The 23,349-nt window shown below is 32.5% G+C and overlaps 1 protein-coding gene across 2 annotated transcripts; it reads right to left on the reverse strand.

The window, feature by feature from the left end:
* Positions 1–6: 6 nt before the first annotated feature.
* Positions 7–21,868, reverse strand: LOC139502972 (innexin unc-9-like). 2 transcript variants are annotated; one of them, XM_071292640.1, is made up of 2 exons: positions 21,729–21,868; positions 7–2,306 (listed from the first exon to the last, which is right to left on the reverse strand). In XM_071292640.1, the coding sequence occupies exons 1-2, from the start codon at positions 21,743–21,745 to the stop codon at positions 1,010–1,012; spliced, it is 1,314 nt and encodes a 437-aa protein (XP_071148741.1). In that variant the 5' UTR covers positions 21,746–21,868; the 3' UTR covers positions 7–1,009. The 2 variants fall into 2 exon arrangements, with proteins under 2 accessions (XP_071148741.1, XP_071148740.1); XM_071292639.1 differs by lacking the exon at positions 21,729–21,868 and adding an exon at positions 4,756–4,889.
* Between the last annotated feature and the right edge of the window lie 1,481 nt (positions 21,869–23,349).

Raw genomic sequence — 23,349 nt, forward strand, 5'->3', positions numbered from 1 at the left:
ATGTAAAAGATTTTCCAAAAAGTTTATTAAACAAATAAACAAATCTTCATCTACAAAACAATATCTTTTTCAGAAAAACAAAATATAAAAGTGATTATAAATCAATACATAAAAATATATTTCAAAAAAATAAATAATAAATGCACAAACATATGAAATGCAAAATAAAGTAACAAAATACAAAAACAAAAAATATAAAATGTGTGGTGTGAAAAATAATAATAAAAAAAATGTAATGGATGGAGTGAAAAATAATTTATGAGTATATATTACATACGTTTTTTAACGACTTTGACTGGCTGTAAAGCCCTCGCACGGTCGGTGAGTATATATGTTCAGATGTAAACAAGTCTTTTGATTTCAGTTCCTATGGTTACAGACTTTATGTAAAAGTCTTCTGATTTCAGTTCCTCTGCTTTGAAACTGTATACATAGGCGGATTCAGGGGGGCCCGGGCCCCCCTTGCGTGGGAAAAATTTGGTTGATTATATAGGGAATCATTGAAGCATGACTGGAGCGGGCCCCCTCTTAGGTCAGTCAGCGGGCCCCCCTTAGGAAAAGTTCTGGATCCGCCACTGGTATACATGTACAATCGTAGATGAAATGAGATATGTGTTCCATTTTCAACACAACGTCTACCTTAAGCTTCAATCTAATTAAAAATTCTAGCAAGAACACTAACGTATTGCTATTTGGTGAAATGTAGAAAATATTGAAATGATGATAAAAAAACTTGCAATAAAATAACTGAGAGACAGTTTTTTTTTTACAAGTTTAGATCTCATTCAAATCATGTATTAGCATATGAGTTTTCGCACCAAAAATGCCAGGTGCAATGGTTTTTTTTTTATTTACAACACAACCAAAATGTTAAAAACAATCATAGTAGCTGTATAACAAAGTACCACAAATTATACAATTAGTTCTTGCACATTAATAGCTAATGTGTGCTCAACTCTTTTATACCAAACAAATACTTAAGTTTCATCTCTAAAAGTTGTTTCTGTTATCATACAAAACTTTCATTTGCTAGCGTCTTCTTATATTCTTTCGATAATGTCCCATTACTACTTCTATAAGACACGTAAGAGTTCTTATCGGCAGGTTTCGGGACTGTCCCGTTGTTGATCTGGAACTGTCTATCACGATATAGGTCCCAGAGATGCTTTATAACATCGCCCATAACTGCACTGCCCACATTATTTGACATGAGTTGTAGTAGAAATATTCCGTCATGTTTTAAATGTAACTCTACAAATTTTTGTAGTAATTTTTTAGTTAATGCGTCTCGTTCCCTCTTCTCGTAAATTTCGTTGAGTCGTAAATACTTTTTGATGAAGTTTTTCCTCGGCTTCTTCATTGGAGCAACGATTAACGTATATAATACGTTTAGAAAGGACATTACTGATATCAAAGTCATCCAAAACCATAGGATTATAAATAGTTTTTCGTTGTAAAGATTAACCGGAAGTACGCACTGCATTGTGTACCTCTGAATGTTTGACAACTGACGAAGGTCAAAGTCACAGAGCGTGACTCTTGGAAATCTCACGTGATTTAACGACCAATCTTGGCCAGCCAAGAATTTATTTATGACGTCATATCCGTATATATATATGTCATTTTGAAGAAATTCGTTTAGAAAGAAGAGAAGTCCAAATGAAACAGCAAAATACATAATTCTGACCATTATTCGAATGCTAATCAGGTAGTTTCCATGGTGACGTCCACAGCCGATGTCACACAGACTTGCAGCTTGTTCACGAGTTGGAGCAAATATTCCTGAACGATGAGCACGAACATTCAGACACCATTTATCGATATACTGAGCAACAAACTTTAATTTTTGTTCCCGGTCTTCTTTTGAATTAAGGTGCGTCTGTTTGGCCAATTCAACTAATTTCTTAATTCCGACTCCGCACCTATTAGACATATATTTCCAAACCAATCGAGGAAATTTACATATAACCGCCATAATGAGTAGAATCAGTGGAACCCATTGGTAATAAAATATTGTGTTACTATATCGGAACTCATATTCATAAGGGACAGGTTTAAATGGCGGGATATAGTACGTGTTCTGAACCCAGCACACAAAGTTCACATACTTTACTTCATCAGGACTGAGCTCAGCCGGGCACCAGCACTCGATAGGATTCCCGACGTATTCGGCTGTTCCCACGAGAATCGTGCCGAAAAATAGTCCAATAATCGTGTAATAATGGCATAATCGATCGACGAAGTTATCGTCAAATACAGTTCGATGGCCTTCATAAACACCGATAGGTCCAAGAACTTTATCCAAGCTGCAAATAAAAAAATAATTAGTTTATTGATTGATTGGTTAATTTATTGGTTAGTATGAAACGCTACTTTCAGAGTTTCTGCACTATTGGCTATTTCGTTGTGGTCAGTTTTATTGACGGAGCAAGCCGGGATATCCGATGCTGACCTAAAGAATCATATATTACAATGAACAATTCAAGTCACGACGAAGTGCCAGGAAAGTTCGGGAATATAGAATATAAAATTAAAATTGAGAATGGAAATGGGGAATGTGTCAAAGAGACAACAACCCGACCATAGAAAAAACAACAGCAGAAGGTAACCAACAGGTCTTCAATGTAGCGAGAAATTCTCGCAGCCGGAGGCGTCCTTCAGCTGGCCCCTAAACAAATATATACTAGTTCAGTGATAATGAACGCCATACTAAACTCCAAATTGTACACAAGAAACTAAAAGTTAAAATAATACAAGACTAACAAAGGCCAGAGGATCCTGACTTGGGACAGGCGCAAAAATGCGGCGGGGTTAAACATGTTTGTGAGATCTCAACCCTCCTCCTATACCTCTAGCCAATATAGAAAAGTAAACGCATAACAAAAAATTCTGTAACATTTTTTCTGTGAATTAGTGTGTACTGGATTTTGTCTAAATGTAAATCTTAAATCGATGATTTAATTCACTACTATGGTGTAATAATAATGTAGTACATTTGTTTGTTCAGTGACCTATATCTCGGGCGTATGACATTTGCGCCGATTTTGAAAATTTTCATTCTTTTATTTGCGCCAATTTCTTTTTTTCATTTGCGCCGATTTAATTTTTTTCTCCGATTTGGATTTACAGGTAAGTTAATACTTTAACATGGGTTGAGCATAGAGTATAAAGACAAATCAAGCGATATAAGTAAATGGCTATCTCATTTTTCGGGTTACCATTCCTTCCTCCAAATGAAATCGACGACTGCTTCACATTTGACAAAATGTCTGACGCTCCTTCTGATGATAAATGTCTTACATTCTGTGCCTACGGACTAAAATTGAGAATGAAAATGGGGAATGTGTCAAAGAGACAACAACCCGACCATATACCAGACAACAGCAGAAGGCCACCAACAGGTCTTCAATGCAGCGAGAAATTCCCGCAGCCGGAGGCGTCCTTCAGATGGCCCCTAAACAAATATATATACTAGTTCAGTGATAATGAACGCCATACTAAACTCCAAATTGTACACAAGAAACTAAAATTAAAATAATACAAGGCTAACAAAGGCCAGAGACTCCTGACTTAAGACAGGCGCAAAAAATGCGACGGGGTTAAACATGTTTATGAGATCTTAACCCTCCCCCTATACCTCTAGCCAATGTAGAAAAGTACATGCATAACAATACGCACATTAAAATTCAGTTCAAGAGAAGTCCGAGTCCGATGTCAGAAGATGTAACCAAAGAAAATGAACAAAATGACAATAATACATAAATAACAACAGACTTATGAACATTTTCAAAACCTGAAGTGGATAAATTTAATTTTCAAAACAAAAATAATTTGGTCCCGCCTAATTTTTGGTGAAACAATAAGCATAAGTCGTATTTATTGTGATTCTTTTTCTCTATTCTACATATTATGTTTACCAATTTGTCTGTGGTATTGGTGCATTACTTTATATTCTTTAAACCCCACACAGGCCCTTCTAAACGTGATACATGTCTTAGTGTAAACTGGTACCCATGGGATTATTGCAACTGGTACCAGTGTAATGCTCCTCATCGCATGGAATTTAAACAATTCCAAACTGAAATAAGGAGACAAACCTCGTCCAGTTGATGTCGACGTGATTCTACAACAATTTAGTTGCGAATTTACCTTTTGTTTTAGAATGATAGACGTTCAATGCATTTGAATTTGGACATATATTTGAAACCCCCACCTCCTGTGTTTAAATCCTCGTTTTGAAAATGACTGGATCCGCCCCTACAATGCAATACTTTACAACGGGTCCCTGCATTGCAAATTTATTGTATTATAGAAAATCCATTGGGCGACATACCCATTGGTCCCAATATATCTTATGTACAGAAGCGGGATGGAGTTTGTCAATTCGACAGAAATGTTGTATTTTTAGATGCTTGTATACTTGTGTAACCTTTACGAGGTCAAGAAATCAGTTACCAACTGTTTTATACCAGAGTGCACGTAGGTTAGAACATTACTGTATATTATTTTAAACTTGGCAGCGAAACACTCAATCTTCAAAACATAATATGTCTTGAGATTACTCAGGAAGGAGTTTCTAACTGTGACAGAATAAGACAAGCGTGTGTAAATTATCATCATCTTGAAGAACGCCGCTTAAAATAGCAACACGTCTGCAAGTATTTAGTATATTTATATTTACAACTCGCAGACGATCGGTTGCACATGACCGTAAATCTTATGAAAAGAAATGGAATTTGATACGTGTGTACTTACATTTTGACCAAAACCATTGTTTATGCACAATATCCCAATATTATTAATAGAACATATTGTTTGTATGTAAATAATATGGCAGTGTTGTTAATAATCATGCCAAAAATCTTTCGTCAACAGTCGGTAAAAGTCGTAAGAAAATGGTGTATTGCTCATAATGAATTAACGCTAAAAAGAACTACCGATGCATGTATTAAAAGTAAATACACAGTTGAACCATTAAATACCCACTTATTATAAACAGATAAAGTGATTTATAAATCTGTCTGCTACCTTAAAGTGCAGACGATTTACATTATACCTGTGCTCTTAAAACTCGAATTTTTCTCGTTCCTGGTTAAGAATAGAAAAACAAACCAGAAATTGTACTTTACGGACGTTTGTGTAATCTCGAAGTTTGAGCAAATCTGGACAAAAACTGAAACCATTTCAGAACTAATGAATGTTCAACAAAATGTCTAAGAAGTAATTTGAAGATAGAAGTAAAATTCACACTCTGAAAATAAACACCGGATGTCATCTTACATTTTCGTTTCTTGATCAATCGAAAATGAACTAATAATGGCAACGCAAAATAACGAAAAACTACAAAAGGACATACAACCATAAATTATATATTAGTAATGTATACAAAACACAACATAGAAAACTTAAGACTGAGCAAAGAACCCCTTCCTAAACCGGGAATGTTTTAGGTGCATCTGGAGGGTAAGTCAATCCTATAACACATATTAAAAATTGGCACATGTAGCTGTGATGCCGTGCATTTAAAAGTAAACACATGTAGCTGTGATGCCGTGCATTTAAAAGTATAAACACATGTAGCTGTGATGCCGTGCATTTAAAAGTAAACACATGTAGCTGTGATGCCGTGCATTTAAAAGTAAACACATGTAGCTGTGATGCCGTGCATTTAAAAGTAAACACATGTAGCTGTGATGCCGTGCATTTAAAAGTATACACATGTAGCTGTGATGCCGTGCATTTAAAAGTAAACACATGTAGCTGTGATGCCGTGCATTTAAAAGTAAACACATGTAGCTATGATGCCGTGCATTTAAAAGTAAACACATGTAGCTGTGATGCCGTGCATTTAAATTATACACATGTAGCTGTGATGCCGTGCATTTAAAAGTAAACACATGTAGCTGTGATGCCGTGCATTTAAAAGTATACACATGTAGCTGTGATGCCGTGCATTTAAAAGTAAACACATGTAGCTGTGATGCCGTGCATTTAAAAGTATACACATGTAGCTGTGATGCCGTGCATTTAAAAGTAAACACATGTAGCTGTGATGCCGTGCATTTAAAAGTAAACACATGTAGCTGTGATGCCGTGCATTTAAAAGTAAACACATGTAGCAGTGATGCCGTGCATTTAAAAGTAAGCACATGTAGCTGTGATGCCGTGCATTTAAAAGTAAACGCATGTAGCTGTGATGCCGTGCATTTAAAAGTATACACATGTAGCTGTGATGCCGTGCATTTAAAAGTAAACACATGTAGCTGTTACGCCGTGCATTTAAAAGTAAACACATCCGTACATTTAAAAGTAAACACATGTAGCTGTGATGCCGTGCATTTAAAAGTAAGCACATGTAGCTGTGATGCCGTGCATTTAAAAGTATACACATGTAGCTGTGATGCCTGGCATTTAAAAGTAAACACATATAGCTGTGATGCCGTGCATTTAATAGTAAACACATGTAGCTGTGTTGCCGTGCATTTAAAAGTATACACATGTAGCTGTGATGCCGTGCATTTAAAAGTATATACATGTAGCTGTGATGCCGTGCATTTAAAGCAATCACCAGAAACATTAACGTCGTTATTTCGATGAAAATACACAAAGCTGTGTTAACGTGATTTCAAGCTAGAAAATTAACATGTCAAACCCTATTTTTTTTAGAAAAGATTAAACCTTTTGTTTATTTTTCTAATTTTGAATTACAATTAGTTGAAATTGGCCTTTAAATATCTCTTTATTAGAATTGTTTGTTGTGTTACACACTATGTAAAAGTGTCACAATAAAATATATACTATAATTGCTTTATATTTAAAACTTAGCTTTTGTGTAATCAAGAGGGTTCAGAAATACATTTCTATTTAAATAAATCGCGTATTAACCATAATACATGTATATGCAATTACATTGTAAAAATATTATGCTTGTTTTAAATTCAAAATAAAGTGCGATAACTCTGAATTATTTTACTTTACTTTTGGCAAGTCAGTTATTCAATATTTAAGTGAATACACTGTACAATATACATGTTGTGGACGTTGTTTTATATTAAAAGTACTTTGCGTAAATTCTTAAAATCAAATAAGAAAGGAGAGAGTATTCGTTTTTAATAGTGTAGTAATTGAAAGATTAGCACATACTTTCCATTTTTAATCATGTCGAATGCAATTGAAAGTTTAGCATGCGCACATACTGTCCATTTTTAATCATGTCGAATGCAATTGAAAGTTTAGCATGCGCACACACTGTCCATTTTTAATCGTGTCGAATGCAATTGAAAGTTTAGCATGCGCACATACTGTTCATTTTTAATCATGTCGAATGCAATTGAAAGTTTAGCATGCGCACACACTGTCCATTTTTAATCATGTCGAATGCAATTGAAAGTTTAGCATGCGCACATACTGTCCATTTTTAATCATGTCGAATGCAATTGAAAGTTTAGCATGCGCACATACTGTCCATTTTTAATCATGTCGAATGCAATTGAATGTTTAGCATGCGCACATACTGTCCATTTTTAATCATGTCGAATGCAATTGAAAGTTTAGCATGCGCACATACTGTCCATTTTTAATCATGTCGAATGCAATTGAAAGTTTAGCATGCGCACATACTGTCCATTTTTAATCATGTCGAATGCAATTGAAAGTTTAGCATGCGCACATACTGTCCATTTATAATCATGTCGAATGCAATTGAAAGTTTAGCATGCGCACATACTGTCCATTTTTAATCATGTCGAATGCAATTGAAAGTTTAGCATGCGCACATACTGTCCATTTTTAATCATGTCGAATGCAATTGAAAGTTTAGCATCACACATACTGTCCATTTTTAATCATGTCAAATGCAATTGAAAGGTTAGCATGCTCACATACTGTCCATTTTCAATCATGTCGAATGCAATTGAAAGGTTATCATGTGCACATACTGTCCATTTTTAATCGTGTCGAATGCAATTGAAAGTTTAGCATGCGCACATACTGTCCATTTTTAATCATGTCGAATGCAATTGAAAGGTTAGTAATTTCTGTCCATGAAAACAAATCTCACCAAAAGTATGGCTAAATAATTTAAACAATACAACTTCAGACATTTCTGCATCTTATTGTATCTATTTTATAAAACCGCTCGAAGATTTACTTGGTAATAATTTTTTGAAAAATTTTGATTTTGGTTGAAATGATAGGATATTTTTGAGTGGGAACTCACTTTTGTCCTATCACTGTATGTTCCTATTTTTTATGTTGCTGTCTCTTGCATACAAGTATTGTTTAGACATTTTACAGTGTGTTCAGTCAAGTTTTTTTTTATCTAAATAAGCAGATTCAATTTATTGTCTCTTAGATAAACTCATCATAAATAGTTATCAAAGGTACCAGGATTATAAATACCAGGATTGAAATTTTATATTTGCGCCATACGCGTGTTTTGTCTACAAAAGACTCATTAGTGCAGTGGCCTTGTTATTTTGTTGTTCTACTATATTGTTTTACACTTATTCCGGTGAATATCCATCCTTAATTCTAATATTTACGAACGTAAAAAGATTTTTTAAAATATGAGAAATAAAGAGGACACAATCAATGTATTATTATGACTTGGACCAGCCTTTTATGCTATTTAAAAAGTTAACGATTTAAGTAGCGTCGGTTAGCTTTCCCTAAAAGTGGGGCTGTATATAAAGATAAGAAGATGCATAAAGAATGCCAATAATCACGAATGCCAATGACACAACTCTCTACGTAGCCTAAAATGACTAAACTATAAAAACTATACTAAAAAGCTGGGTCTTTCATGCACACACAGGGTGACATCTTTTAAAAACACAACCAACTGTATGGCTTGTGAGACTATTATGTGATTGATCATGGAACCTGTAGTACACTAAACACACGGCAAGACCTTTTGTAAACTTTGCAACGTTTTGTTTTTGAAGTACATTTTGTGGAAACGTTTTGTCAGAAATGAAAACCACTAAAACACATTAAATCTGCAAATAAATAATTAACAAACATATTTAGAAATCAAAATAAAATTCTATGTTGATAATGCAGGGATTTACATTTGTCAAACTTCTATCAATGACAATCCATTTCCGTTAAAACCTTGATTGCATTTTTATCGTCATTATTTTGCCATCAGCTACAAATACAAAATATGTAAATGGAGCTTACCCGGATGTTATATTTTATCCTCCTCGGTATTATCAAACGTGTAAATTGAAGCCATTGAAAAAACAACACAGATCGTTTATGCTATTAAGGTATTTTGTAAATGACATTTATTTAAAAAGTGTAACGTAAATGTAACTTGCTGTTGGAAAATTTGTTATCAAATGTACCAGGATTATAATTGAGTACGCCAGTACGTTTCGTCTACATAAGACTCACCAGTGACGCTTATATCAAATAGTTATAAAAGCCAAATAGTTACCGTACAAAGTTGAATACCATTGAGGGTCCGCAATTCCAAATAATTGTGCTAAACTCGGCTAAGGTAATCTTCAAAGTGTGATGGCCTTTGAAGCATTACTTGTATGACAGAATCCGAACTTATTGTATATTTTTAATTTCATCCAAACTTTATGATTCCTTGAAATGTATAATGGATGAAGTTAAATGTAATGGACTTAAAACTCAACCCGGATGTACTCGCCTAACATTCTTAAATTTACATCAAATTACGTACTTTCTAAAAAGAAATCACAAATAATCACGATATAGTCTTGGGGTATAGATTCTGGTTAATGACGTTTTTTATCATGTTAATAACGTGTTATATTATTCATTTATTTCTATGAATATTACTTTTGTTTTGTCTATTTTAATGATATCCATTTGACGTGGCTATGTACTTGTACATCCCGCCATTGTGTTATTGTGCTATTGCAAATTACCATCTTAATAGCGTGTTATAGTTTTCCTTTAATTTTCTTTATTAATATTACTTTTACTGTTTAGTCTATTTTTGTTGATATCCATTTGACGTGGATCCGTCCTTATAAATCCCGTCCTTGTGTTTTGGTAAATGCTTGTGTCTTTCATTTTGCTAATGATTATGTGCTTTATTTATATGCCGTTTTTTGTGCTTCTTTGTTACATATTTGTTTGTTTTTATAGTGATTAAGATTACACAAGTTTGACTGTTGTACCCCTATTTTGACATTTTACCTATAGTAAATAACTAAATGCTGTCAACCTTTTATAATGAATGTTAAATCAAAATAATACGAGTTATCTTCCTTATATTAATGACCAGTCTCCATAATGGCAGTTATGTTTAAAGTATTCCCTGTATGTTCCCCATCTGAAGCAATGAATACTGTCAACCTTTTATACTGAATGTTTAATCTAAACAATACAAGTTAAACATTAAATTCAATATTTTATCTTTGTATAAAATTATATTTCATTCAATTTAGCTATTAAATGTCTTTAAACGAGAAATAAATATTGATATAAAGACGAATTTTGGCTAATCATTAAATATGTCAATAGGTCGTCTGATAGGCTTTGTTAAATTACTGATTTTTATATTGTAGATTGAACAATAATGTTAAGGATCATAGAATGATATTATCTTTTGTAATTGTATAAAAGATTCCATTACGATAGATTTACTTTGAATTTGGTGCTTAAAATCACTGCATCTACCAAGGTAAAAATTGATTGACTTTAACTTACGACAAAATAAGTCAAAGGAATCTTTACTGCTAGTGCTGTATTTATAGAGAAAGATTTTGATAATCTGTTCTTATCGAGAAAGATTTTGGCAATATTTTAGTTTCCTTCATGTGGTGTATCTAGAATTAAAAAAGAGGGACGAAAGATACCAGAGGGACAGTCAAACTCATAAATCAAAAATAAACTGACAACGCCATGGATAAAAATGAAAAAGACAAACAGACAAACAATAGTACACATGACACAACATAGAAAACTAAAGAATAAGCAACACAAACCCCACCAAACACTAGGGGTGATCGTAGGTGCGCCGGAAGGGTAAGCAGATCCTGCTCCACATGAAAGGGAAGGGGATTGTAGTTACGATGTAAGGAACATATCCGATATCATTTGTTTAAGTTTCATTCAGTGTATCTTGAATTAAAAATCGCCTCTACCGAGGTAAACATTGATCGACTTAAACTCACGAAAAAAATAAACTCATCATAGATAGCAGGATTGAATTTGGTATTTATGCCAGACGCGCGTTTCGTCTACAAAAGACTCATCAGTGACGCTCGGATCAAAATAAGTTGAAAGCCTAAATAAGGTACGAAGTAGAATAGCATTGAGGACCAAAAATTCCTAAATGTTTTGCCAAATTAAGCCGAAGTTATCTCTTCCTGAGTTAGAAAAGCATTAGTATTTCAAATATTCACAGTTTTGTAAACAGTTAATATATAATTCGGACCATAACAATGATAAAAGTCAGCGGAATCTATATTACTAGTACTGTAGTAATTGAGGAACGTGCATATATTGGAATCTGTTTGAAGTTTCATCCATTCAATGTAACATGAATTAAAAGATTGCCTCGGTTCCTTAGTTCAAACATATATAAAAAAAAAAGAAAAAGACATTTCTTTATGTTTACTAGTATATTCAAATCTAGTATGGACAAGTACAAAGCAGGATTCATATTCATATTATTTTGAGATGAACGCGCGTCTGGCGTACTAAATTATAATCCTGGCACCTTTGAAAACTATATAAACATGCTGTCGTTTTGGCATTCTCGTACTATTAAATTAAAACTTGATGTTTGAAATACATATTGGCATATATGGCATGTCTGTTAACTGCTAGTAGTCTGTTGTTATTTATGTATTATTGTCGTTTTGTTTATTTTCTTTGGTTACATCTTCTGACATCAGACTCGGACTTCTCTTTAACTGAATTTTAATGTGCGTATTGTTATGCGTTTACTTTTCTACATTGGCTAGAGGTATAAGGGGAGGGTTGAGATCTCACTAACATGTTTAACATCGCCGCATTTTTGCGCCTGTCCTAAGTCAGGAGCCTCTGGCCTTTGTTAGTCTTGTATTATTTTAATTTTAGTTTCTTGTGTACAATTTGGAAATTAGTATGGCGTTCATTATCACTGAACTAGTATATATTTGTTTAGGGGCCAGCTTAAGGACGCCTCCGAGTGCGGGAATTTTTCGCTACATTGAAGACCTGTTTGTGACCTTCTGCTGTTTTTTTTTCTATGGTCGGGTTGTTGTCTCTTTGACACATTCCCCATTTCCATTCTCAATTTTATTTAGAGCCAATGAGACATCCTTCCACCAGGAACCAAATGAAGTAAAAGTATCCTTCCATTGTCTGTTCAATATGAATGCACTTTGAATATATTTAGGACCATACCTCTTAACTAAGTTGGGTTTTCTTTACTAGCCAATGTCCGCACACAAACATATCAGTCTTTTCTTCATATTGCCTTATAAATAAACTCATCATAGATACCAGGACTAAATTTTGTATATACGCCAGACGCGCGTTTCGTCTACAAAAGACTCATCAGTGACGCTCGAATTCAAAAAAGTTAAAAATGCCAAATAAAGTACGAAGTTGAAGAGCATTGAGAACCAAAATTCCTAAAAGTTTTGCCAAATTCAGCTAAGGTAATCTATGCCTGAGGTAGAAAAGTCTTAGTATTTAAAAAAGTTCCAAAATTTTGTAAACAGTAAAATCATAATGGCATTCTCGTACTATTAAATTAAAACTTGATGTTCGAAATACATATTAGAGTCAATGAGACAACCTTCCACAAGGAACCAAATGAAGTAAAAGTATCCTTCCATTGTCTGTTCAATATGAATGCACTTTGAATATATTTAGGACCATACCTCTTAACTAAGTTGGGTTTACTTTACTAGCCAATGTCCGCACACAAACATATCAGTCTTTTCTTCATATTGCCTTATAAATAAACTTCTCATAGATACCAGGACTAAATTTTGTATATACGCCAGACGAGCGTTTCGTTTACAAAAGACTCATCAGTGACGCTCGAATCCAAAAAAGTAAAAAATGCCAAATAAAGTACGAAGTTGAAAAGCATTGAGAACCAAAATTCCTAAAAGTTTTGCTAAATTCAGCTAAGGTAATCTATGCCTCAGGTAGAAAAGTCTTAGTATTTCAAAAAGTTCAAAAATTTTGTAAATAGTAAATTTATAAATATAACCATATCAATGACAATTCATGTCAGCACAAAAAAAATGCTGACTACTGGCAAGGGCTTGTGATACCCTCGAGGAAATAAATCTCCACCAGCTAAAAGGTATCGTCCTAAATTTGTATTGAATTAATTCCATCCAAAGCACTTTTCAATAATTGTTTTAATCCATTTATTTCACATTATCATTACTTAATCTGCTTAATCTATTTCACATTATCATTGCTTAATCTGTTTAATTTAAGTATTTGAAGCAAAAAGAGGAATTTAAATAGATTTGTCTTTGTTCATTCTAACCATAGATGAAGAACCTTCATTCCCTCAAACTAACGTCCCATGAAGGTAAAAATACTCTTGAATATAAATATTATTTTATTAATCCAGTATTGTTAAATTTAAATATATCATTCGAAGTAAGGTTTTACCCTTAAAACATAAGAGTGACAAATAAACTCATCATATATAGTAGAATAAAATTAAAATTGAGAATGGAAATGGGGAATGTGTCAAAGAGACAACAACCCGACCATAAGGCAGACAACAGCAGAAGGTCACCATCAGGTCTTCAATGCAGAGGCTCCTGACTTGGGACAGGCGCAAAACTGCGGCGGGGTTAAACATGTTTATGAGATCTCAACCCTCCCCCTATAGTTCTAGCCAATCCAGAAAAGTAAACGCATAACAATACGCACATTAACATTCAGTTCAAGAGAAGTCCGAGTCTGATGTCAGAAGATTTAACCAAAGAAAATAAAAAAAAAAATGACATTAATACATAAATAACATCATACTACTAGCAGTTAACTGACATGCCAGCTCCAGACTTCAATTAAACTGATTGAAAGATTATGTCTTCATCATATGAATATCAGGCACAATCCTTCCCGTGAGGGGTTTAGTATCATGCTATCATAACATATATGAGAAGAACATTACCCGTGTCATGCCAACAACTGGTTTATATAAATGTGTTGTTTAGTTCCGATGCAAAGACCCTATAAGTGAATCAATATTAACGCCAAAATATGCAATCTTTAATGACCTGATAACAGTATCGTAACTATATCCCTTCTTAATAAGTCTATTTACAGGTTTTGTTAGCTTCTGAGGTGAATACTGACATTTTTGTGCTTTATAAAGAATATTTCCATAAAATATTGGATGTGAAATACCTGAACGTATAAGAAGTCTGCATGTTAAGCTATATTTACGAATGGTGTCCTTATACCGATGATAAAATTTAGTACATGTTTTGACTAGTTTGTGATATCGAAAACCCTGGTGTAATAATTTTTCGGTAATACATAAATTTCTCTCGTTAAAATCTAAAACATTGTTACATACACGAGCGAATCATACAAGTTGAGATATATAAACACCGCATGATGGCGACAAGGGAACGTCACCATCTAAAAATGAATAATTAACGATAGGATATCATAAATTTTAGTAATAAGCTTTCCTTTAATGATATAGATATCAAGATAGAGGAAAGGACAGTGGTCATTATTAGTATTAGCTTTATTTAAAGTAAGTTCAACATGATAAATTTCTTTAGTATACATACTGAAGTCGTCATTATTGAGGGCCAAAATATCATCCAAATATCTAAAAGTATTATTAAATTTGTGTATCACATATTGTTTCGATGGTTCTTTGCTGGTTTTTGTCATAAATTGTAACTCGTAACAATACAAAAACAGGTCCGCAATAAGTGGTGCACAGTTAGTCCCCATTGGAATTCCGTTAACCCGACGATATACGGAATCTCCAAAGCGAACAAAAATGTTATCTAGTAAAAATTCAAGGGCAGATATAGTATCAAAGCATGTCCAATTTACATAGTTGTTTTGTTTATTTCTACTAAAAATGACCTAAAAGAGTTTGAACATATATAATATTGAAGATAGTCGCGCATTTCGTCGACGAAAGATTCATCAGTGACACTCGAATCAAAAAGGTTTAAAAGGCCATTAAACGTACAAAAATCCAGAATTTCAAAAGATATATTGGTGCTTTACCAAAGATACAATTTGCCGTTTTTTTTTTAATTTCTAAACAATATGTTGCAGCTTAACCCATTACCAAACAGGTTACTTTATATATATGTCCACTCTTCCAGATCCCATGATATATCAATGAGTAAGTGCCTACATCTTTTAGTTTAGTTCTATTGTTTTGTTCTTCCTTTCGTTAAACCGTGTTTTCCATACCCGCTAACTTTTATCATTTTTTTCCTGTATCATTTCAGATAAGGTGATATCAATATACGCATGTTTACATCTTTTAAGTTAATTTTATTGTAGTTTTCTACCATATCAGGTCACCTGATCATATCAATACCTACATGTTCACTTCTATCGTTGTTTCCTACCTTCAAGATCACGTGATATCAATACTTACATGATTTATATCTTTTTTGTCAATTCTATTGATGGTCTCTAACCTTCCAGATCACATGATATGGATGCCTGCTTATTTTTGTTTTCTACGCATCGTTGTCAATATAATGGAATTTGATGCGACTGAGATACAAGTGAGAGGTTTAGCTAGCTATAAGACCAGGTTTAATCCACCATTTTCTACATAAGAAAATGCCTGTACCAAGTCAGGAACATGACAGTTGTTATCCATTCGTTTGATGTTTTTGAGCTTTTGATTTTTCAATTTGATTAGGGATTTTCCGTTTTGAATTTTCCTCGAAGTTCAGTATTTTTGTAATTTTTAATTTTTCAAATCAACGCGTGAAATCAATGCCTGCTTTCTTAAACCCTTACACTTTTAAATAGTTTGGTTGTTTTCTAAGCTTCCACCGACCACCTGGTATTAATTCCTTCAGTCTTACATTTTTTTGTTATCTTAGTTCTATTGTTATTTTCTACCTGTTATTTATTATTGTTATGTGTAAGTCAAAGGTATTATTCCGTTTGGATTTCGTGGAATTCATTTTTTTAAATTTCATTCCCATTTTTAACCTTGGATTAATTTATACATATACATGTAATAGAATATTATCTTATATTTGTACTTTACTTTCATATTAAATATTTCACTGGATGTAATTACATTATTGTTAGCAAATAGACAAATAAACTCATTTATTTTAAGTGCAAAAACCCAAACTTCTTTTATCTTTTGATTATAAATTCATCTGTTTCAATGTCTTGATTTCGCAAACATCTTAATTTTCTTCAAATGTAAAAACAATTTCTGTTTTACATAGGAGCCAGAACAGCTAAAAATATATACAAGTTTGTTCGGTTCTTTACATTAACAATTTGCCAAGTAAAATAGTTTCCATGTGTTTATAATACCAACGTTACTAATTTTATTCATTTTTAACATTTAATTCTTTATCTCTGTAAACGTTAAGACAGGAACACGAGGAATGCCAAGAAAACAAAATTGCATCGAAATGTTATGTTCGTGTATCTTAGAGAGTTTACTGATTAAATTAAGGACAACAGTATCATGATGGATGTTTGGATTGGAGAGGGTGTACTTCATTTCTTTATTCTATAATTCTTCTCTATTTTATGTTTTAGCCCTTTACTCTTCACAATTGCCCATTATTTTCTATTCTTTATTTGTTGGGCCTACTATTTTCTATTCTTTAATTTATAACCATTTATTTTTCACATCTTGTCCATTATTCCCTACTCATTAAACCCCAGTCAGACCCTGAAACGGAAAGTCCGTTATCAAATGACAAAATCAAAAGCCCAAACACACCAAACGAAAGGAAAACAACTGTCATATGGTACAGGCATTTTCTTATGTTGCAAATGGTGAAATGAACCTGGTTTTATAGGCTAAACCTCTCACTTGTACGACAGTCGAATCAAATTCCATTGTATTGACAACGATGCGTGAACAAAACAAACGTACACTGGGGTAAAGCTGATGACCGTAACTGCATTTACGGTCATCCCAAGATGTCGGATGAAAAATTAGGTCAGTTTCTGTATTGTCTGTTAAAGTGTTTCTATATATCATTTTCTTTACAAATCATACATTGAAACGATGAAAATTAATAAAAGATTCACATGGAAATCATTAATTACTACAGAGAAATGTACATGAGAGAAACAGGAATTTCGATTTGAAAAAATCGTGAAGATGACCGTAAATCACAATCGAGATGACCGTAACAGAAACAGCGATTCATAACAAGAGTGACCGTAATTGGTTTTAAGATGACCGTAATTTGTAAATGATGACCGTAACTTTTAAAGGATGACCCTCAATTCTAAGAAATATCCGTATTTATATAACTACCTTTTTGTGTCAAATGATAAATCGTGTTGGTATAAACATATTAATATGAGAGTATTATCCTATAGGTAGAAGAAAATAAGACGTGCTTCAAATGCAAAGTTTACCATATGTATCTTTTTTACGGAAGAGGGTTTAATTTTTAAAATGAATTTGCAAAAAGACATGCAAATAAACTGGTAGGGAAAACATGCTACAAAAGCGCGATAAAATGACACCTTACAAGTATAATGAAAAAAATGCGGTGGACAGCCTCCAACTGCACGACAAAAGATGTTTTTTTATTTTTGGGATTCCTTTTAATGCATTATAATAAATACACATTTTTAAAAATGCCAATGCATGTACACCCATTGATATTATATCGTCTTCCATTTTGTCGTGCAAATAAAATCACAGAAAATATTTTGAAAATATCATACAACTAAACTAGTGAAGGTGAGCTCCAGCAAGGTAGATCCTTAAAATAGTCTTGTACGAATAGCGTATCACAAGGCGGAACGTTGTCAATTTGTATATATACAGAAATGTTATTCATACAGTCAGGATTATACTTCGTCAAAATTATCTCCCCATTACGCCAGTTCATGCTCACAATCGTAGAAATGGAAGCCATTGTAGGGATGACGCTATGCCAATTTTGCTCTTGAAAACTGACAAATTTATCCACATAGTACCATTATGATCCTTATATGTCAGTTGTATTTTGAAAGACAAATGTATCTACTAGCTAATGAGCATCAGTTAATGATCTTGTCTGCATTGATTCAACTTAAAAATATTGTCTGATCGGATGTCAGGTGGAATTTTCGAAAATACTTAAGCATTTTAAAAAAAATTCTAATTAAATATTTCGTGGAAGGGCAGACTAAATATTTTCAGTGGTTGAAGATTATAAACCCTAGTTATCACACACAAGAAAATCATATTTTTTCGAAGATATTCATTTTCATCATCCAAATTAAAAGACTGTCGTCAAGAACTTTTAGAAAAAATAGCTATTCGAACACACCTACTGTTTTTGTGATTCATAAGATAGGTATTTCACTTGACCCATATATTCAATTTTCATCTATTCGTACTGTCATTTTTTACGTTATAAACTCAACCTGTAGCTTAGATATATAAAAATGATATAATCTGAAGCGAGATGCTATATCAAATACTCTTGCTTTGTACGTTTTATACACCTCAAACATGCCCTAACATAAAAAAGTGCACTCGATTTTATCTTTTTGATACAATCGTTACCTATCGCCTTCTCTAACAAAGAGCTTCGATTCTTTTGTTCTATTTCAAGAGTGTTTCCGCCTGCATATATCAAGACAAATTAAGATTTTAATCTGCTTGCTCTGGAACCATACACATGGGCTCGATTACCGAATATCCATATGTATTATTAATGTTTTTTATGCTCCATTAATTGGCCTAATGTTTTTCTGGTCTGTGCGTACCTTCGTCCGTTCGTCTGTTTGTTTGTCCGTTTGTCCAGCTTCAAGTTAAATCAACTTGAAACTTAGAACACATTTTCACTATGGTATGATCTTTTTAATTCTAATGCCAAATAACAGTTTTATCCCATTTTCACAGTCCACTAAACATAGAAAATGATAGTGTAGATGAGGCATCCGTGTACCAGGGACACATTCATGTTTCTTCAAATTTTCGTCGTATCGCTGTCAATTTGTGTTAAAATTTTAACGTCGTTAGTCTATCAATAAATATGTCATTGTTTACGAGAAATGTGCAATTTACCATCATTGTCATAAATCCCAAATACGGACAATTATATTATAGTTTAAAAAAAGAAATTTATGAAACATATTTATATCCGCCAACCGAGCCCCTAATGAGATCGACAAACTCAACAAAAAGCTTTCAATACAAATACGGATATTTCTTAGAATTGACGGTCATCCTATAAAAGTTAAAAGTAATTAGTGATTTCCGAGTGATTCTTTTATTAATTTTCATCGTTTCAATGTATGATTTGTAAAGAAAATGATATAGAAACACTTTAACAGACAATACAGAAACTGACCTAATTTTTCATCCGACATCTTGGGATGACCGTGAATGCAGTTACGGTCATCAGCTTTACCCCAGTGAACATACGTAATGGTTAAAATGTCCTACAGTCAACATTGTGTTATAATCTTCATCCCAATTAAAACAAACAAATATTTAAGATTTTAGATAAATCGCCAAAATGCGCTGTTTATTTATGAGGTAATCGAGATATAACTTTGTTATTTTTCCCTCTTGACTTCTGCTCGTTATTTTGTAATTAATCACAAGAGAAAACATAAACAAAGTAAGACAAGTTTTGATCTAAATATATATATTTTTTTTTATAGTTTTCAGTGCTAACATATGAATAAAGTTATTCTAGTACAGTTGTAACATTTACGTAGTTGCATTCCAGGGTTTGATGATTGAGTGTTTGTGTTTAAGACCACTGTTAAAATAAATACTATATAGATATATATTGGCCGATTTATAGGTGAAAAACACGGAGTAAAATTTATCCATCTTTCTTTCTCGACGTTTGCAATATGTAATTTTGTTTTTGTTTTTGTTTTTTTAAACTTAAACTCAACTTCAAATGAATAATTCTTACCAAAACCCATCAAGAAAAATACAATGAAACTCTTTACCACCAAAGAGTAAAATAATAACAAAAAAAACGATCTCCAAGAAAATTTAAAACAAAAAAATTGAAAGTTCAAACACATCAAACGAAAGGAAAACAACGTCATATTCCTGACTAGGGAGAGGCATTTCAATATGTATAAAACGGTGCATTCAACCTGGTTTTATAGCTAGCTTATTAGGTCAAACATTTGATAATTTTCTTTGTTTTACCATTGTCACTGTAATCAATTAAAAATTCTTTTTTTGGTCGAACAAACTTTTGATAGAAACAAAAGATCTAAGATATACCTGTGTATCTTGTATAAAAATCTGGGGTATAGTTTCCAAGAAATTTAAATTGATTTACCTGATATATGACGTAATTAACTGGGAAAATGAGGACAATCGATGTCCATTTGTGTAATGGAAAAATAATAATTTTCAGCAAGACTCAATTATAAGCATACTTTATCAAGAGTATTACACTGAAAAGGCGCAAACAACGATTAGAACCGATGATACAATGAACTTTGATTGAAAGAGTTGTAATAACACAAACTAAATGTGTCCCTGAAAGTAAAACCGCCTATTTGAAGGATAGTACCCACTGAAAATTTATCAAATAAAACTTATAAATTGTACACACTCTTTTGAAAATACAATACTATTGAGTTTATTTATAATGTAGACGGTTGTAATGATTATTGCTTCCGTTGTAAAATTTAACAAGCTAATACACTCAAGTATAATACTTTACAGATGCCATTTCTTATCAATTCTAATTACAATAAGCAAATTGATAAATAAAATGTTAAATTTACAGTAGTTTACTATAGACAAAAAAGCAAATATTCTTATACTTTCGGATCTCGTTTTATAGTTAACAAACTATTTAACTATTTACAACAAACTTGATTCATATTTTAATTATATTACACATTATAAATTATTGGTCTTTCAATAATGCAACGATTTTGGTTTTGTGAATTTTGGCCAGGGACAAGATAGCGATCCTTTCCCTATCTAAATAAAGTTTAATGGGTATTCTAAATTAGCAAAAGAGAATGAACAGGAAAATCTACATATCAAGGCGACAATACTTTCCCGATGTTAAAATATTGTAAATCGACCATTTGCAAATTCCAAAACTTTAAACGAAATGTTGGTTAATAGAATGGTACTGATAATGAAGCTTTATTATTTTTCCACTCTGAATATTTGGAAACACAAATAAATGAAGATATGTCGTCTTATCAAGTTACAATGTATGCACAAATCAAATTAAAAATTGAATTAAACCAATGAAAGTTTGAAGAAATAATTATAAATATCGCTTTATATCAGTTTTTAATCACTACATTAAATTTACGCATGTCTCTGGGCTCAGTTTTTACTGTGATTTATATATATATGATACTAACAATCTATAGGCAACAACACCAATTTACCTTTGAATGTACCGTAAATGAAAATTATAAAATAGTATAAAATTCAAATTTTGACAATGAATTCCAAAGAAAAAACAGGTGGTGTTTCTACATTTAACATCTTAGCAAGGAACAAAAGACCTGCATCTGCCAATTCCATGAATTCAGAGAGAAGAAAAAAGATAATAAAATGTTCTACTTACAATGTAGCGTAAGGCATGTTCTACATTCCAACAAATCAATGTATTTTGACTTATAACAATAATGTTCAATATGTTTAAAGTCAATAGTCATGATAGTAAGAACGTGAAGTGGTAAAATGATTACTGGTCGAACAATTAGTATGATATTGGTTACGGATCATTTGCCCCGTTACAGAGTTTGATAAATGATAATAGAGGAACCAATTGGGGAATTTAAGATAATTCATTTAAGTTTCATTAACTAATTTATTCGATGATATGTATATATAAATGTCTGATTGTTGGATTTATTTTAGTGTTCAAGAGTGTGATAGGAACCATTATTGTTCTGTTGATGATAGTCTTTATAATTTTCTCATTGTTAACTTTTCATTCTATGAAATACAGAAGAATACTTCTGTTTTTTGTTGTCATTTTTCATTTTGATTGTAAATGCGATAATAAGGATTTCATAAGTGTATTATCATGTTTTTTTTCTAAAATATTCATATCAATTGTCAAATTTATTTTTAGAAATAAAATAGAAATGATGTCCTAAGAGAGTAAATTTCAAAGGTTATATATATACGTTAATTTTTCAGCATAGAAGAATATATAACCGTTCCTCGTTTTATATAACGGAAATAGTTTGAATTCACATGCTGTATGTGATTATTTTATTAGATCATCCTATTCAAAAATTGATGTCAGTCGTAGTAAAAGAATGGAATTAAGAGCATGTACAAGCAAAAAGTGGAGTAAATAGTATGCTTGCGTTATTTTTAGTTTAAAAGTGCATTACCATAAAGAGAGCAACTTTCTAGTATATCAACTGTGATACGCAACAAACAAAAGTAGCAATTGCTGATCTTGCGTATATACATTTGGGATGGACGGATTGCATTCGACATACATATGTATACATTGTACAAATACTATTTGTTTGGGTAACGTATGCACACCATTTGTTGGGTCAAGTGTTTGAATACTATTGGCTTTGTTGGACATATAAACACCATTGGTTCGATTAAAAGTGCATTCGCATTTTGTATCAATTTGACTTCCGGCTATATAATGGAAACTGGAAACATGTTTGTTTTAAATGCCTATAAAAAAAAATATAACAAAAGTACAAAATTCCAATTCGCAGGTAAATTCAGAAAAGGGATGTCAAAAACAAACTTACAAAATCAAACGTTATCTCTTATCGAAATAGCTCTTCGTATAGACATTTTTCGAAATAAATGGTGGGTTAAATATTTTCGTAAAGCTAGCTAAACCCCCACTTGTACTTTCGTTATATTGACAGCATAACGAAATTTGTAATGCCATTTACAATGCCCTAATTTTTCCCTCTCAAGAGCCCCTCATCTAGATCACTTGCAGTCAGTATGAATTTCGACCATTGACCTTGTGATGTTTAACACATATTCAGATGTTACAGAAAATATGAAGTTTTGTATTTGTTGGCATCACTGATGTTTCACATTATTTGTCTATCTGTAGATCAGTAGGTATCCACTGATTGATTGGCTGATAAACGGGGTTCAAAACATTAATAAAGATGGCGAACGGTTAATGTCGAGCAACTGTTATTTTTAATTTCACGTGTGTTCGAACCAAAGGACTGTTATTTGTGAAG

The sequence above is a fragment of the Mytilus edulis genome, chromosome 14, assembly GCF_963676685.1.
Source record: "Mytilus edulis chromosome 14, xbMytEdul2.2, whole genome shotgun sequence".
NCBI lineage: Eukaryota > Metazoa > Mollusca > Bivalvia > Mytilida > Mytilidae > Mytilus > Mytilus edulis.